Source organism: Sinocyclocheilus grahami, unplaced genomic scaffold, assembly GCF_001515645.1.
Source record: "Sinocyclocheilus grahami isolate Dianchi unplaced genomic scaffold, SAMN03320097.WGS_v1.1 scaffold1237.1, whole genome shotgun sequence".
Taxonomy (NCBI): Eukaryota; Metazoa; Chordata; class Actinopteri; order Cypriniformes; family Cyprinidae; genus Sinocyclocheilus; species Sinocyclocheilus grahami.
In genome coordinates, this window is record NW_015506416.1 from 244,887 (window position 1) to 264,081 (window position 19,195).

At 36.9% G+C, this 19,195-nt stretch overlaps 1 protein-coding gene across 1 annotated transcript in view; it reads left to right on the top strand.

Moving 5' to 3' along the window:
- lekr1 (Leucine-, glutamate- and lysine-rich protein 1) overlaps positions 1-19,195 on the top strand; it is a 127,689-nt gene that overhangs the window by 105,451 nt on the left and 3,043 nt on the right. The window contains exons 8-9 of the mRNA XM_016254310.1: positions 1,911-2,075; positions 7,187-7,453. Coding sequence (XP_016109796.1) covers positions 1,911-2,075; positions 7,187-7,453 — 432 coding nt within the window. The remainder of the gene's footprint in view (positions 1-1,910; positions 2,076-7,186; positions 7,454-19,195) is intronic.

Sequence of the window (19,195 nt, forward strand, 5' to 3'; positions counted from 1 at the left end):
TTTTTACTTGTTTTGATATTTTGTTATCTAATGCAATGATTTTCATGGCTTTCGGGCCAAATGTATTTAAATTCTATATACTGCATTCACTTTGAATACTGAAACGACAAATATAGCGTTTCTATTCGGCCCATAGCATCGCTATCCCAAAGAACCAGAAGCACATTTTCTTTATTTCCTTTCTGTCTGAAGTAGTTCTTTTTTTGTTTTTATTATTTGAAATACATTCATTTATATTTTTTTTGTGGGCTGAGGTCTGCCCTCAGCGCGCTAGTATTAAGAGGAATGCCGGTTGATTTAGTGCAAATTATATTTAAGACCCGCCGGTTTCCTGCCGTTAACACAAACATGCATCCAAGTCTAGGTGGAAGTGGTCTCTTACTGTTAAACACATACACAAACACAAATTCTCTCTTCATCACACACACTCTCATGCTCTCTCTCTCTCTCTCACCACCACACACACTGACACAAACCCTGCTGTGTTCTCTCACACGCACTCTGTCTGCACTCTGGTCTCTATGAAAAACATGTTGGCCTTGGTCATGCCCGACTTAAAATACATGGCATGCCACCATCCCCTTCTTTGTTGTTTGTAATTGCTCTAACCATTTTATTCAACTGCTGACAGTTCAATATTTCACAACACACAGTTGGTGAAAAATCCCAGTCTTTGATATGACAGCATGCAGTCACAGAAAGACTGCACAAACAGCTTTATTTGCTTTTTTTCCTTCAACACAAGGCCTAAATTAACCAAAATGAAAAGAGATGAATGTATCTCATAGCCATTTTGTCCTGTTAGTTGTTTTACAGTGTAATTTTTCAATGACAAATTTATATTGTTATGCAAGAAAATTCATTCAACGTGAATAGCGGCAAGTGTGATGCAAGTGTGCAGGTGTTCAGGGGATTTGCATGGGGTTTCCTATTTGGTTATGTATTATGGTGTCCTTTTTTATTTTTGTTTTTGTTTATTTTGCAGTATTATTTTAGTATTATTTATATATGTGACCCTGGACCACAAAACCAGTCTTAAGTCGCTGGGGTATATTTGTAGCAATAGACAAAAAATACATAGTATGGGTCAAAATTATTGATTTTTCTTTTATGCCAAAAATCATTAGGATATTAAGTAAAGATCATGTTCCATGAAGATATTTTGTAAATTTCCCACTGTAAATATATTCAAACTTAATTTTTGATTAGTAATATGCATTGCCAAGAATTCATTTGGACAACTTTAAAGGCGATTTTCTCAATATTTAGATTTTTTTGCACCCTCAGATTCCAGATTTTCAAATAGTTGTATCTCGGCCTATCCTAACAAACCATACATCAATGGAAAGCTTATTTGTTCAGCTTTCAGATGATGTATAAATCTCAATTTCGAAAAATTTACCCTTTTTACTGGCTTTGTGGTCCAGGGTCACATATATATTTATGTTATGTATGTAGTTGTGTGTGCATGTATGCATGTGCATATATATACACACACACATATATATATATATATATATATATATATATATATATATATTGTAGGATTTTTAAAGAATTAATTGGTAAATTCCTCTGTAAAATAAGTATTTATTTTACAGAGGAACATTTCTAGTTGAAGGATTTTTTTTAAGCTTAATACTTTCATATTTTGAATATTTATATATTATTTTATCTTTATTTCAATTAACAAAAACAATTTTTAATAGTTTTAGGTTTAGTTAACCACTGTTCTTTTGTGTTATGTCTAAATTGTATTACATTTTCCGTAATTAATAAATTCAGTAGACTGAATGTCAGTTTATGGGTTAAGTGCACAAATAATAATCTCATTCTCGGTAGATTTTATTTACTTTACTTTACTTTATTTGACCTCAGCCCTTATTTAACCCATATTTGTGTGCATACAGATGGAGGCTTTTCTCCAGCAGAAACAGGCTGAGCAAGACAAACAGCTGAAACAGCAAGAGATGGAGTTAAGAAGAGAAGCTGACATTGAACTGGACATCCGAAGACAAAAAAACCAGGAGCTGATTAACAAATACCAGAGTGAAAAACAGCAACTACAAAACAAGGTACAAATGACTAACCATGTGACATCTACATGTCTTGATCATGGACTGCTGCTCATCAGAGTAGCGAAGCAGTTTTGCTTTTAAATATTGCTAATATTTAACAAAAAAAAAAAAACTTTGCCTAGATCAGAGCATTATAAGCAAAATGCAGAGTCATTTTGTTATGAAAACAAAAAAAACTTACTATAAAATATCACAATTAATGTGTCAAAGTCCGTTAGTTCTTGGGGTGTCAAATGGTACAACCAAGGGCTGCACGATTATGACAAAAATTCCCTTGAAATTGTAATTGCGATTATTAATTACGATGATCACAATTTACATTGAATGATGTTTATACCATTGTTTGATGCAACTTCATGCCGTATTTTATATGAAAATAAAGAAGCTGAAAACACTCTAACTGAAAAACCTTTAGTGCTTTTCTATAGTATTAAGCCTCAAATATACATCGGACTGGTTTCTTCTTTAAATTATAAAAAAAGTAAAAATATGAATGGTATTATAATGTTATACTAAAAGTAAATCTAAAACAATGGAAAAACCCTTAAGATAACATGTAGAAAGAAAAAAACATATCTTAAGCATGCAGAATAACATAAGTGGACTTTGAACGATTAATTAACGCTTTGAACGATTATGTAATTGTGGCATCCATAATTGTAATCGTGATTAGAAATTCGATTAATTGTGCAGCCCTAGTACAACCCCAAGAAAGCTTCATGCATAATAATTAAGATGTGTATTTTTAGATGTATTCGTTAAAAGAAAATATGTATTTTTGCTATTTATTTTGAAATATGTTTGCCGACTTGCAGTTTATCTATGTTATTTCTTTAAGTTTTCGTTGTGTCTTTTATCACTCATACTGCTTGAACTCCCCATGTGTACGATTGCTTGACTCTACTGAATATTCAATCGGTGGTGTTTGGTTGTTTGAGTCGCGACCCCGGAGAAGTCTGCCAGCTGCATCCTCATTATGTGCCAGCTGCATTGAGGAAATGTGTTACCTGCCGGGCTGCCATTCGCTCTGAGGAAAATGTGTTACCTGCCTGTTTCAAGAAACGCTGAAGGAAGCGTGCAGGAGGCCTTGTGAGATCAAAGAAGTTCAGGAAATATCCTTTCATCGGACCTGCGTCTTCAGTGGCGGAGGCCGTTGATGTGATGCCGAACCTAAGATGCTCATACCTCGTTCCCGTCTTCATCTGTGCCAGTGCTCTGGTCCTCGCGGATGGTTCATGTGAGGCGGCGGTAAGGCGATTGGAGAGTAAATCGTCACAATCTTCGTTTCCTGCGTTATGGAAGTCCGGTAAACGATACCACTTTACACACAACTGTACCTTTTTCTGACTCCATTCCAGTGACAATGGCGTTGATTAATGCAAGGTCCCTTGCAAATAAGTCTTTTATTTTGAATGATCTTTTTCTCTCTCGTGAATTAGACTTCTTTTTTGTAACTGAGACTTGGCTCAATGTCGGTGAAACGATCCCTCTCTCTGAACTTTCTCCTCCTGGTTGTAGTTTTTTTTGGACACCCAGGTCTGTTGGCCGGGGTGGTGGTCTTGCTGTTATTTTTAAAGACAGGTTCAAATGCAGACTTTTACCTTCTGAGTCTCATTGTACGTTTGAAACTCAGTTAATTATGTTGAATTCTTTTAAATCTGTGTTGTGTTTTGATTTATAGACCCCCAAACATGCATGGGGATTTTATTCAGGAGTTTTCTGAATTTGTATCTGTTATTGTCCCTTCTTTTGACAATATTTTAATTTTGGGGGAACATGTTTGTTGCCCTTCAAAGCCCCTGGTTGGTGAGTTTTAAAATTTATTAGAGTCATTTGATCTTTTACAGTGTGTTTCTGGTCTAACACATGAGCGTGGTCATACTCTTGACCTTGTATTATCTTTGGGGGTTTCAGTTAGTGGGGTGAAAATTGCAGACACTGTTTTCTCTGACCACAAGCCCTTTTTAGCCCTACTTTCCCATGTAGTACTCAGATTATGAATGTTTCTTCTTCTATTGCTTCTCGTGCTCTTACTCCTTGAACTGCTAGTACATTTTCAGCAGCCTTTGGAGTTTCTCCTTTAATTAGCTTGATTGAGTCTCCCTCTCCTTGTATTGGACCTGAACAGTTGGTCAATCAGTTCAACCCTTCATGTTCAGATATTTTAGATATTGTGGCTCCTTTGGAAATTAGGAATAAAAAGGTCAAGACACAGCCCTGGTTGAACAGTAATACGCGTGCTCTCAGGCAAGAGTGCAGAAGGGCCGAACGTAAATTGCTTAAAGATAAACTACAGGTTTCTTATGAGATTTTGAAGCGTTGTTTGAGTGAATAACAAAAAGCTGTTAAATTAGCTAGATCTAATTATTTTTCTGATATTATCTCGAGGAACTGCCATAATTCTAGAGTGCTTTTTTCTACTATAAACACTGTACTCCATCCTGTTGTTATGCCATTACTCTCATTACTCATTAGACTGCTGGAATTAGATCCCAGATTTCATCTGTTACCAATGATTTTATTGTACACTCTGTCCTTCCAAATCAATTGACTTGTTTTACGCCGGTATCTCTTCCACAACTCAAAGAAATAATTGTGTACATGAAGCCCACTAGGTCTCCCTGTGATGTGATTCCTTCTCTTTTATTTAAAGAAGTGGTTAATTGTATTGGTACATGCATTTTAAATATTATGAATAGTAGCTTGATATTTGGTGTTGTTCCTCTTAGTTTTAAACATGCAGTTAACCAGCTCCTTCTTTAAAAAGCTGGTTTAGACTCCTCTGATATGAATAATTTTCATCCCATTTCAAAATTGCCTTTTATTTCAAAGATACTGGAGAAGATTGTGTATGCACAGCTTAATGATTTTTTGGTGAAGAACAACATTTCGGATAGATTTCAGTCAGGGTTTAGAGCCGGCCATAGTACAGAATCAGCTCTTTTGAGGGTTACTAATGATATTCTACGTGGCGCTGATTCTGGAAGTTGTGTTGTTCTGTTACTTATAGATCTTACCGCAGCATTTGACACAGTTGACCATAACATTCTCATTGATCGCCTAAGAGACCATGTAGGCATTCAGGGTTTAGCCTTAGAATGGTTTTCTTCATATTTAAAAGATAGGACTTTTTCAGTCAGTCTAGGGAATTACTCTTCATCTGTTGCCCCTCTCATGTGTGGGGTTCCTCAGGGTTCAATCCTGGGACCGGTTTTGTTTTCCCTTTATATGCTCCCTCTAGGATCAATTTTTTTTTTTAAACACTGCATTCATTATCATTTGTATGCTGATGACTCGCAACTTTATTTACCATTGAAACGCAAGGATAATTTATCCATTCGATCTCTGTATGAATGTTTGGCTGAGGTTAAGTGTTGGTTGGCTAATAATTTTCTCCAACTGAATGAGAATAAGTCTGAGATTATTTTATTTGGTAAAAAGGGATGTGTGGATGATGTCACTGACTGCCTGGGGTTACCTCCTAGGAAAAAATTTTCTAGTGTGAAAAACCTTGGTGTCATTTTTGACTCAGAGCTCAAATTTGATTGTGAAATTAATGCCGTTGTTAAAAATAGTTTTTTCCATCTTAGATCTATATCTAAGTTGAAGAAGAGAGAGCATATTACTCCTGTGCTTATTAAATTACACTGGCTTCCTGTACGATACAGGATTCATTATAAAGTGCTATTATATGTTTTTAAAGCTTTGCATGGTTTAGCACCAGAGTATATTTCTGATTTAATCAGTTTGCATCAATCCAATAGGTCTTTGCGTTCTAACGATCAATTACATCTGATGGTACCTCGATCTCGTTTAAAATGTAAAGGTGATCGGGCCTTTTCTGTTGCTGCTCCAAGGCTTTGGAATGACCTTCCTCTGTCTGTAAAATCTTCTCCTACACTTCCTGTATTTCAGAGTGCGCTTAAAACTCATTTGTTTTCATTAGCATTTAAAAATGTCTTGTAATTTGTTCTTTGTTGTTGTTGTTGTTGTGGTATATGTTTATAATGTTTTGTGCTTGATTTCATTTTTGTATTTTTATTTAGTCATCCTGTACAGCACTTTGGTTTCCACACCGTGGTTTTGAAAGTGCTTTATAAATAAATAAAGTTAAAAGTTGAACACACACACTCAAATAGAGCCCCCTGGGTCTGTTTCCATGTCTCTTGTTTGGTTTTTGGCTCACACCTCTCCTTTGTTCATGGCCATAAATTATGTCTGATTACTGTCTGTCCGGTGGAGCCTGATACTCAGTGTGTGCATGTGCGCATGAGTTTGGCCGGAGGAAGATTGGTGGAGGCAGGTCTACTGGTCCAGAAGTGATGTTGAGAGGTTTTGTCTGTCTGCATGCCACAGATGAGGGGTTGCTGGTCATGGCTGAAATGGGGAGGAGATTTGGGAGCAAAGGGGTTAAGGGCAAGTTGATGTGATGCCAAAATATCTTTATCTACTCTATATATACACTAGGGGTCAAAAGTTGGAATAATTACAATGTTTTAATGTATTTGAAAGAAATTTCTTATTCTCACTATGGTTGCATTTATTTGATGAAAAATACATTAAAACAGTAATATTGTGAAACATTATTACAATTTAAAATTGTCACATTTTCTATTTGAATATAATTTAAAATGTAATTTATTCCTGTGATGGCAAAACTGTACCATTACTCTAGTCTTCAGTGTCAAATAATTCTTCGGAAATCATTCTAATACAGTGATTTGGCGTTCATTATCGATTATTGTTGGTGATCATTTATTAATAGTAGTTCTTATTATAATCATTGTTAAAAACAGCTTCTGCTGCTTAATATTTTTGTGGAAACTGAGATGCATTTTTTTCAGGATTCTTTGATTAAAAGAAGGTTCAAAAGAACAGAATTATTTAAAATAGAAATATTTTCTAATGTTATCAATTTCTTCACTGTAATTTTCAATTAATTAAATGTGTCATTGTTCAATAAAAAAAATTATAATATTTTTTTAGATTTTTAAAGATAGTCATAGTCATCAGGACAAATGTTTTTTGGTGTCTGTGTGTGTGCTTTTCTTTTATTCCAATCTATATTTGCATGTCTTGTCTATCTCTCCTTCTCTCTTTTGCTCTAGATTCCTGCTCTCATTCATTCAGCCGTGCAGGAGCTCCATGAGGAGTTGGCAGTGCTGCAGGAGCGCATTAAAGAGCAGGAGAAAGAGATGAAGCATGTTTGTGAGAGCGCCTCCCAGAGGCAGCATCAGCTCCTGGAAGAGCGGAGGACAGGAGAGGCACAGCTGCAGTCAGCCCTGCAGGAGCTGCGGCAGAAGACACAGGAGCTGAACCAGGCTCATATTAACTTACAGCAGCTCAAAGAAGAGAGGTCCACCCTACAGGAAGAGGTGAGGCACTCCCCCTCCGTTCACTTACAGGTGGGGAGTTTTAGAAGGGTTATTGACACACGAATGGGCCATAGCCTTTCAGTCTAGAAATGGATTTAACTGACTGCACATTTATACAATTTCTTAGCACTTCATAGGAAGAACTAGCTGCTAGTCAGGGGCGGATTTAGTGATTTGGGGGCCCCAGGCAAAATACAGGAATGGGGCCCTATACAATTTCACACATCTACAACCTTGAGGTTTCTTTCACTGTTGCTCGCTGCTGCACGACCGTGTCCCATAGTTGTGTCCAATCTTTTAGATTTTTCATGTACATGTTATAAATAAAGGATTTCTTTAATGTTGTAAATCCCTTGTTCATATTTAAACAGGTTATAATAGTATTAGAGTAGGTTGGACGGTAGGTGGTGCATTGGGGTAATTTTCACTATGCAATTGTCTACACAATGCAAGGCTGTCTAATTCTAAACTTTAAAATATACATTTATTTTTTATTTATTTTAATTGCACATTTAAATTAAACTGAAGGAAATTATAAATTTACATGCTTAAGGATTATTTCAACCAAACATGAAGTGTGCCTGTGTAGAAAGTGACCTTCTTGGGTCATTCACAAAATCGAGTGAGCGTCATTTAAAAAAATTAAAATAGGCCCTATATAATATGCACTATTGCTTAGTATTACAATTATAGCTTCAGTTGCATGATATTTGTAGGGCCCTATGAAATCCGTTTTATTTTTCCCAAATTAGGCTAAGTTTTATTTTTTCCTAAATCTTTTTTTCCATGCAAAATTTTCTGGATTCATTTTTTTTTTTTTTTTTTCAATTTTTCTGTATGATTATATTAAATTTTAACAAAAAATATGTCTAATTAATTAAAATCATGACACTTGTTTAATTTAACAGCAATTTAGGCCTATTAAAAGTTTAACAAAAATTACATTCTTAGGGCCCAAATTCTGTGCTTTCCATTTAAATTTTTTTTAAAAATAATTTAAATTGTTTATTAATATATGTGTGATTAGACGACTAATGCTTAAAATGAACGACTACTAGTTGACCAGAAAAATCTTTAGTCGGGGGCAACCCTAGATACATGTCAACTATTTTGTTTCTCATCTGTTCTTGAATTTCTGTAGATCGCGGCATGATGTGTTGCTCTTTAAGCATGCTTCACTTTGTCAGACAGGTTCTATTTAAGTGATTTCTTAATTCAACAGGTCTGGCAGTAATCAGGCCTGGGTGTGTCTAGTGAAATTCAACTCCGCTTTCTAAAATAATGTGGTTAATCACGGTTCTTTCATGATTTAACAGGAGGTGGCAATTAATTTTTCATGTAGGGCCACGTAGGTTTGGACAGATTTGTTTTCCCTTAATAAATGAAATCATAATTTTTAAAAAATGCATTTTGTATTTACTTGCATTATCTTTGTGTAATATTAAAATTTGTTTGAGGAAGGGGCTAAACACTTTTCACTGCACTGTATATAGTGTGAGTCTTTACGTTTTTATTATTTAATATATTTAATAGTTGGGCATGATTGTGTGTTTTTGAAGTTGAGATATTAGGATTTGTACTTGATAAACTAGGCTACATTGAACCTCAATTGATTTGGTTGTATTGATCTGGTTTTAAATGGCTTTTTACCGACCTCTAGAGGTAAAAAAAAGTAAAGCACAAGAGCTCTGACAATTCAAACACTGCTTGCACAAAGCAGACAATTGGTAATGAAGGCCAATAACAATGGATCATACTAATAAAACCATGATAGGTGTCCATCACTGATATGGTGAGACAGCTGATAAACCTGTCATTTATATCACAGTGCAAAAATTAAGCAAGCAAAGATATAGACAGGCAGTCTAGTAGCTTACTACTAAAGCATGTAGAGGTGAGACAACATTCGTGACCAACATCAGGATTCATATTAACAACTGAAATGACTGGCACACAGACCTTACCCAGGTCAGAGAAGAGAACAAGAATAGATATCCAGAACCAAAATAAGAAACAGCAGAGGTGACGTGCCTGGGTGAGAGTGTGGGAGAGATGAGTGAATCATTCTAGTCAGACAGCGAGTATGTGGGGCAGTACTCTGTTGACACGCATGCCTGTGTCTCCAGGGGGCAGTCTGTGGTTTCAGTCACGACACTCTTGTCAGTTCTCGCTCTCATATTCTCCCACTCCAAAAGCCCTTTCCTCTGCCCCTCAGGGTCCGCCATCCTCCTCGGCCCGCTCCTCTCTCTCTCTCTCTCTCTCGCTCTCTCGCTCTCTCTCTCCTCCATGTCTCGCCAGTTCATCTAGTTCAAGGTGCCGTGACGTGAATTTCACAGCTGACATATTCTTTTATGCCGGCCCCAGAGCGCAGCGTCTCTCCCGCTCTCATCTCCCTCCCCACTTTCAAAGCAAATGGCTTTCTTTTGTGGGAAAGATTTCGCTGCATTTTAAGAATCCATTAAAGCTATCTAAGATCTGACTGTGATATAAAATCGATACCTAAGGGCATTTAACGCTTCACCTTTCATAAGAAGCACCTTCTTGATGTTCTTTTCTCTTCCTCCCCCTCTTGCGCTCTTTTTCTCTCGGCCTTTTCATCTTGTCTTTGAACTGTGCCTGCTCTCTTCAGAGGCATGTGAAATATTTTCAGACTGTAGTTGATATTTATGAGGATTTATGAGGTTGCAGGTTCAAGAGCAAGTGGGAAAGACTATAGCTCTCCTCCTAAATTAACCGATTGTTGCAGCAGCTGTCCGGGTGGCTGGTCTCATACGATCTTGGCGGTGAAGATGCTGGATGTGGAGGTCCTGGGCTGGTGTGGTTACACGTAGTCTGCGGTTGTGAGGCCGGTTGGATGTACTGCCAAATTCTCTGAAACGCCTTTGGAGACGGCTTATGGTAGAGAAATGAACATTAAATTCACGGGCAACAGCTCTGGTGGACATTCCTGCAGTCAGCATGCCAATTGCATGCTCCCTCAAAACTTGTGACATCTGTGGCATTGTGCTGTGTGATAAAACTGCACATTTTAGAGTGGCCTTTTATTGTGGCCAGCCATTCATTCCTTTGACAAAATAAACAATAAGCTGTTTTGTTTATTTATCCTTTCTCCAACACACACACACTGATGCACTGTTTTTACAAAAAAAAAATTTCAAACCACACAAACAAGAGTTTTCTAACAGAGTTTCTACCTAACGTCTCAGGTTACTTATGTAACCCTGGTTCCCTAAATAGGGAATGAGACACTGCGTCCTCTAGGGGTCGCTATGGGGAACGACTCGTCGTGACCCGTGTCTGAAGCATACATTGAAAAAACACCAACTTGTTGGCCGGCGACAGCCATGACGTCACTACCGGTGCGACTATAGTATAAATAGGCGCCGGCAGCACACATCATTCACTTCTTCGTCTGAAGCTTGCGTCCGCAGCATGGCAAGAAACCTAGAGGACGCAGTGTCTCGTTCCCTACTCAGGGAACCAGTGTTACATAAGTAGCCCGAGACGTTTCCTTTCATGGGAACTTCGAACTGCGTCCTCTAGGGGTCGCTATGGGGAACGGTATACCCACGCCACCATGCTGAGGGGAGTGCATGCCAGAACCATGGCGAGCACTAAGTACCAACTCTACCATATTGCTATGGGAGTCGCCCCTGGGACTTTAGACGGCTGTCAGTGACATTATTCCCTACGGCCAAAGGTTTAGGCTACATACCCCAAAATACTTACCTATTAGGGCCAGACTCCTGGGCCCGGGGTAGAGCTCAAGGTTTGGAATCAGGAATAGATTCCTTTAAGGGAATACGACCAAGAGCCTAGAATCATACTAGTCTTGGCCTGTCACACAGGGGCTACCGCACGTTTGTCTTGTGGTGAAGGAACTGTCTCAACAGATCCTTAGTAGCAAAAACCCTGTTAAGTAGGTATCCAGAGGATACATAGAAGGAGTGGTGCCCAAGGCGGAACCGACCCAGATACGGTAGACCAGTCAGGGTAGCATGAAAGCGTAGCCCCAGCCCGGACGTCCAGGAAGTTTTTGCAGTGATGAGCCGGGGGCCTGATGATCACGAAGGCTCCCGCAGAAGCCTGTGTTATGGCAGCATGATCCAGGAAGTATGAAGCCGAAAACCGACTACTTACCGTCTGGACATATATCGACGAGTAAAATACACGCTTCAACAAGTTGGTGTTTTTTCAATGTATGCTTCAGACACGGGTCACGACAAGGCATTCCCCATAGCGACCCCTAGAGGATGCAGTTCGAAGTTCCCATGAAAGGGAACAACTGGGTTACTACATTGAATATATATTTTGTATTATATACACTACCATTCAAAGGTTTGAGGTTGATAGTATTTCTTGTTTTAATATGTTTTAAAAGTTTCAGATTCACCAGGGTTCTGTTTGTTTCATAAAACTGCAGTAAAAATAATATTGTGATTTTTTTTAAGGGGTCATGACATGAGAAATCAAATTTGCCTTGATCTTTTGGCATATCAGAGGACTTTGTACCATTAAATCATCCTGCAAGTTTCATAGCTTAAAACGGCCTCCCCGTTAAAAACAAAGTATTTATTTAATCAAGCTCCAAAAAGAATAAATGACTGAACAAAGGAGAGGGACATATTTTCACTAATAATTTTTTTATTTTGCACAAGACAATACATTGTTTTAATTATTTTGGTGTTAGTGTAATATATAACACTTCAAAATTGCAATTTTTTCAAAATTTCAAGGGAAATTCAGTTATGTGGTGATAAACAAAATAACTAAAGCATATCACATTCATCTGTAATGCCTTGTGTCAAATGTATGCAAAATAGTATATTTTAATTACTTAATGCCACAATTTCAATGTGACGATTCTGATGACGTTATTTATTTTTTACTGTAATCAGCTGTCGTTTCTCCATTAAGTTAGCCTGTATGCCCATTATATATTGCCTTAGCTAAACTTTAGCTAACTTATTACATGGTAGCTCACGAGTCACGAATGTTAGCAAGACAAATTAACTATATTTGTATTTTGTCTCTTGGATAATTAGCTGTAAATTCGAGGTACAGGTAGCTTAGTCTTGTTAATCACCACTCACCTCCACACCAAGACAAACACAACTGGAAAGGGAGGGATGGCTTCACTTCTGTGGCTCTCTGCCTGTCTGTGATGTGCCGATCAATTTGTGCTACGCTGCTGTGTTGCACGCCTGCGCGGAGACGCAGAGGGGAGATTAAGGCATCGAAACTCGACAGAGTCTTAACATTTCCCAACCCAACCAGATATTTTGATTTTTTTATTTGTTTGACAGGGAAAGCTGTGTGCAAACACACACACACACACACACACATATTCAGTTACGTAGGTCCATATATATTTGGACACTGACACAAGTTTCATAATTGCGGCTCTGTATGCCACCAGAATAGAATTAAAATGAAACAATCAAGATGAAGTTCAGACTTTAAGCTTTAATTCAAGGGGTAGAACAAAAATATAACATAAATTGCTTAGGAATTACAACCATTTTTATACACAGTCCCCCCATATTCAGTGGCTCAAATGCAATTGGACAAATAAACTCATGGACATCACCTGAGACTGGATTTCCTCCTTTGTGATGCTTTGCCAGGCCTTTACAGCAGCTGACGTCAGTTATTGTTTGTTTGTGGGTGTTTCTGCCTTTAGTTTTGTCTTCAGCAAGTAAAATGCATGCTGGATAAAATGCATGCTCATGCCATCACACTGCCATGTTTCACAGATGATGTTGTATGCTTTGGATCAAGAGCTGTTCCAAGCCTTCTCCATACGTTTTTCTTCCCATCATTCTGGTGCAGATTGATCTTAATTTCAGCCATCCAAAGAATGCTTTTGCAGAAGTGGTCTGGTTTTTAGATGTTTTTTGGCAAAGTCTAATCTGGCCTTGTTTGCACCTTGTGGTGAACCCTATGTATTTGTTCAAGTCTTCTCTTGATTGTAGACTTTCACAGTGATACACTTACCTCCTGGAGAGTGTTCTTCACTTGGCTGAATGCTGTGAAAGGGTTTTTCTTTACCATGGAGAGGATCCTCCATCCACCACTGTTGTCCTCTGTGGACTTCGATGCCATTTTATGTTGCTGAGTTCACCAGTGCATTCTTTTTTTTCTTTCTTTTTTTTTACTCCGAATGTACCAAACTGTTGATTTGGCCACTCCTATTGTTCCTGCTATCTCTCTGATGGATTTGTTTTGTTTTTAAGCCTAACAATTGTCTGTTTCACCTGCATGGAAAGCTCTTTTGAAGGCGTGATGTGGGTTCAGAGCAACAGCTTCTAAATGCAAATGGCACACATTTAGAATCAACTCCAGGGCCCGTATTCACAAAACATCACCGCAAAATCCCCAGAGTTAAATCAGCTTTGATTATTCTACTCTCTTAATTAAAAGGCTGTTTATATGCATATTCACTAATTATGAGAAGCATACGTGTAAGAGGCTGACAATAAGCTGAACGGAAACTTGTTTAATTAATGACACTTATCCTGCATTTTAAAATCTTTATTTGAAAGTGGCAATTAACTTTTTTTTTTTAAACCTTGATTTGAATATGGCAACATAATATTGCACTCTACAATATTTCTATGAATAAATCTCTGACAGAGACAATCAGCCAATCATTGTGTGCATATAGTTAGTAAGCATGCTGACATCATCCATAGCAACGAGGTCAACCCTGCCCTTACTCTTAGCTTAAGACTTCTCTCTATTCCTTAGTCAAATTTGTCTCAGCAGCTTTGTGAATAGGTTTTAAGAGAAAACTCTTAGCTAAAAACATTTACTGCTATTTACTCTTAGTTGTAAGATAAAATGATTTGTGAATACGGGCCCAGATCTTTTACCTGCTTAATTGATGTAGAAATAATGAAGGAATAGCCCACACCTGTCTATGAAACAGCTTTTGAGTCAATTGTCCAATTACTTATGATCCCTTGAAAAAAAGGGGATGTACATATTAAAGAGCTGTAATTCCTTAACCTTTCCTCCAATTCTGATGTGAAAACCCTCAATTTGAAGATCAGAGTGTGCACTTTAAAGTGAACCGGAAGTTGCTGCCGACTTTATTTCAGTGTAGTGACGTATTTCCATCTGAAATGGAATATTGAATAGAGGGCATGGTTTTATTTTTGCGCTCCTCCTCTCTGTCTCTCACTCATAGCAAACTAACAGTTAGAGGGGTGTGTTTAAGGATGTTCTGCCCAAGCCGTCAAACTGACGTCATCAGAAAAGGAATGCCATTCCAGAGCGGATGTAAATGATCAGATTTTGATTAAAGATTACAACGACAAACAATTTTTTTCACCGGATTAACTTGCACAGATTAATTGTTTACATCAAGACTAGCAATGTGCGCTAGTAAAGTAAATAAAGTCAATTTTAATTTCATGCGGACTTTAAGCCTGTATTATATAATGGCAACTTTATTATGTTTTGGTCAGCAGCTAAAATAATAAAAAAAAAATTGTGCATGTGTCCAAATATACAGGTGCATCTAAAAAAATTAGAATATCGAGAAAAAGTTCATTTTTTTGTGTACCTTATTTCAAAAAGTGAAACTTTCATATATTCTAGATTCATTACATGTAAAGTAAAGTTTTAATTGTGATGATTAGAGCTTACAGCTCATGAAAGTAAAAAATCATGTATCTCAAAATATATAGAATATTTACATTTGATTTTTATTAAATGACCATCCTTACAGTATAAATTCCAGGTATCTCGTGTTTTTTGAAACCACAATAATGCGGAAGACTGCTGACTTGGTCCTGGCAATGGTCCAGAAGACAATCATTGCCACCCTCCACAAAGAGGGTAAGTCAAGCTGGAGTCAGTGCATCAAGAGTCACCATGCTCAGACGTCTTCAGGAAAAGTGCTACCAAGCCACTTCTGAAACAGAAACAACGTCAGAAGCATCTTACCTGGGCTAAGGAGAAAAAGAACTGGACTGTTGTTCAGTGGTCCAAAGTCCTCTTTTCAGATAAAAGTAAATGTTGCTTTTCATTTGGAAATCAAGGTCTGGAGGAAGACTGGAGAGGCACAGAATCCAAGCTGCTTGAAGTCCAGTGTGAAGTTTCTGAAGTCAGTGATGATTGGGTGTGCTGTGGCATCTGCTGGTGTTGGTCCATTGTGTTTTATCAAGTCCAAAAGTCAATGCAGCCGTCTACCAGGAGAATTTGGAGCACTTTATGCTTCCATCTGCTGACAAGCTTTATGGAGATGCTGATTTCCTTTTCCAGCAGGACTTTAGCACCTGCCCACATTGCCAAAACCACTTCCAAGTGGTTTGCTGACCATGATATTACTGTGCTTGATTGGCCAGCCAACATGCCTGACTTGAACCCAATATGGAATCTATGGGATATTTTCAAGAGAAAGATGAGAAACAGTCTATCCAACAATACAGACGAGCTGAAGACTCAATAGTGCCTCAACAGTGCCACAGGCTGATCGCTTCCATGCCACACCTCACTGATGCTGTCATTTGTGCTAAAGGAGCCCGGCCAAGTATTGAGTGCATAATTAAAGAACTTGAACTTTTCTGTTTTGCAAATCATTTTTGATTGATCTTGGGAAATATTCTAATATTTTGAGATACTGGGTTTTTGACTCATGAGATGTAAGCTCTAATCATCAAAATGAAGACTTTTTTATGTTTTACTTTACATGTAATGCATCTAGATTCTAGAATATATGAAAGTTTAACTTTTTGAAATAAGTTACAAAAAAAGAACTTTTTCATGATATTCAATTTTTTTAGATTTTTTGGACGGAACTGTATACATATATTGATTTATTTAAAAAACTAGAGGGGACATTGATACTGTTTCCTATACAATTATGTTCAATCATAACAGTGACAGATTTCTGACAAGCCTTAAAGGACCCAACCCTTAAAACAGGTCATTTTAGACAGGGTCAGAATGAGGGTCGAAAATAATAATTTTCCCACATATTTATTTATTTAGCAAAAAAAGATGTTAACAGTATAAGTAAAACTCAAGGAACATATTCAAATAATAATAATAATAATAAACATGTCAAGACCCCTTTAAAGTAACTGAGTTCTGTTTTAAGGTTATATAAAACTGATTTTTCAGCAGCCACTACTCCAATCTTCAATGTCACATGATTCTGCAGGAATCATTCTAATATGTTAAATTGGTGCTCAAGAAACATTCTTATTATTATCAACGTTGAAAACAATTGTGCTGCTTAATATGTTTGTGGAAAACATGAAGCATTTCCTTTGATGGATAGAAACAACATTTGTTTGAAATATAATTATTTTTTTGTGACAGGTACACTACTATCCTTTCTAATCAATGTAATGTAGTTATTCTGAATAAGCGTATTATTAAAAAGATCCCTTTTTTAAAAGATGATATTATCTGCCATAAATTAGGAAATGGCTAACAGGAGTGAGCCGTTGGGAATTATTACAAACTTTACTGTCGTGAAATCTACATTTAAATGGTAATCTACATGGAGTTCAAAACCCACACTGAAGCTTTAAACTACTTTAAATATTTTGATTCAGTCAGATTTATTGAACAGAAAATGTTTGCGTGGTTGTCACTGTATGTTTAACTTGAATCAAGACCGTTTTTCCAACCTGTAGTGTTTAATTTTCTTTGTTATTTTATTAAAGCCCTTGTTGGCCATGCTTGCAAAACGCTGACCTCTTAGTCCTTGTCGGTAAGGTCATCATTCTTCATTTCTCCTGAGTGAGCTGCTCTGGGCCTTTGCTCATTCTGCCTCACTGTGGTCAGATGCTGTGATATAAACTCTCTGTGGTTTCATATGTCAGACAAGGAAAGGAGTGAAGCAAAGGTCACTGTGTCTGCACAGATGCACGTATAGTATTTGACCTTTACTGACACACACTCTAGTCTCTCCAGTGTTGTTAGAGAGTGTATGCCTTGTTAAAGGGGTCATATGATGTTGTTAAAAAGAACAGTATTTTGTGTATTTGGTGGAATGAAATGTGTTTATGCGGTTTAAGGTAAAAAAAACACACATTATTTTCCACATACTGTACATTATTGTTTCTCCTCTATGCCCCGCCTTTCTGAAATGCGTCGATTTTTACAAAGCTCATCGGTCTGAAAAGTGAGGTTTGCTCTGATTGGCCAGCTATCCAGTGCGTTATGATTGGCCGAATACCTCAAGTATGTGACGGAAGTGTTATGCCCCTTACCATACTGTGATGCCTTGTCCCGGAGCGACGAGACAAAAACATTAGAGTGAGCGGTGGCAGGCAGGCTTGCGGCAGCCACATGTGACGACCCCGGGCTGGACTCTGCTTCGTCCACGGTGAAAGCCGATCCGGCAATCCACAGAGTGAAGTTGATGTATTTCATTAGCGACCAGCACGGATCAGCTCTAGGCATGATGAAGTGGATATCGTCCTTTTTTGGAAGGCCAAACAAATGTTCAAAGTTGAAGTAGGAAATAATTGACAACAGACCATTTAATTACTGAAAATGAATGCACATTGAGATGGTAATGTGGTCATGACAAAATAAATAAATACTATATATATGTATATATATTATAATGTTCTTTTCAAAACTGCTAAAAGTTTTGAAAATTTTTATTTATTTTATGTGTGACTCATTGACAGTTATGATAGTAAAGTGTAGTACAGTTTACCAGTGTTGTATTATATATGGGTCATTCAGTAATATTTCAGCCTCCCAGTGTTTTTAAAATGGTGGTGTACCAAAATGAATTGTTAGAGGCCTAATTGTTAGAGACAATATTTTGGTATGCACATTATAATGAATAAAAATAATTATTGAATTTTAATCATTTTTAGCATAAAATAATGTCTTATATCTATCTTAAACCAAGCATTTTATCATGTCCCTGAGGCACTTCACTGAGTTTATACTAATAGTTCATAGTTTAAAAATCATAGTTTCTAAGCATTTATTTGTATAGATGTATAAAATAGTCATGGTTTCAGTAAATATATACTTACTAAAATCATTACAACTCATTTTTGTTATAAATATAATTTTCGATTTAATATGTCCACTTAAACATTGACAAGCATCATACATCAGAAATTGCACCCACATTTGCATGTTGCATTATCATGTCCCTGAGGCACTTCACTGAGTTTATACTAATAGTTCATAGTTTAAAAATCATAGTTTCTAAGCATTTATTTGTGTTCCTTTCTTGTGAAAAATATTTTCTAAAAAATGCAAGATATTTGATAAAAAACATAACTTTAACATAAAAAGACTTTAAAATAATTTAAAGTTATATCCCTCATTCTGAACTCAACCCCATCACACTAACAATTCTATGCCCATATATAATACTAGTCTCCACACATATGTGACATAATTTACCAGAAATTACATAATGCAGGTCTCTTTAATACTAGTGCAGAAAATGGTTAGTATTATCATAGTTTTCATTCATATTTTTGAGGCGTATTATTGTCAGGGAGGGTACTGTCGAGCTTAACTCAACCCCATCACATAAAATTAAGATGGAAAAGTATTATTTTTCAACATTTTATTTTAATCCATAAGTATGTGCAATGTGCATTGCTGCCATGTATGGTCTGTTCTCCTACACTACATGAGGAGCAGTAGCCATTTTGAGTGAAAAACCACAACCCCATCACAAATATTATATATATATATATATATATATATATATATATATATATATATATATATATATATATA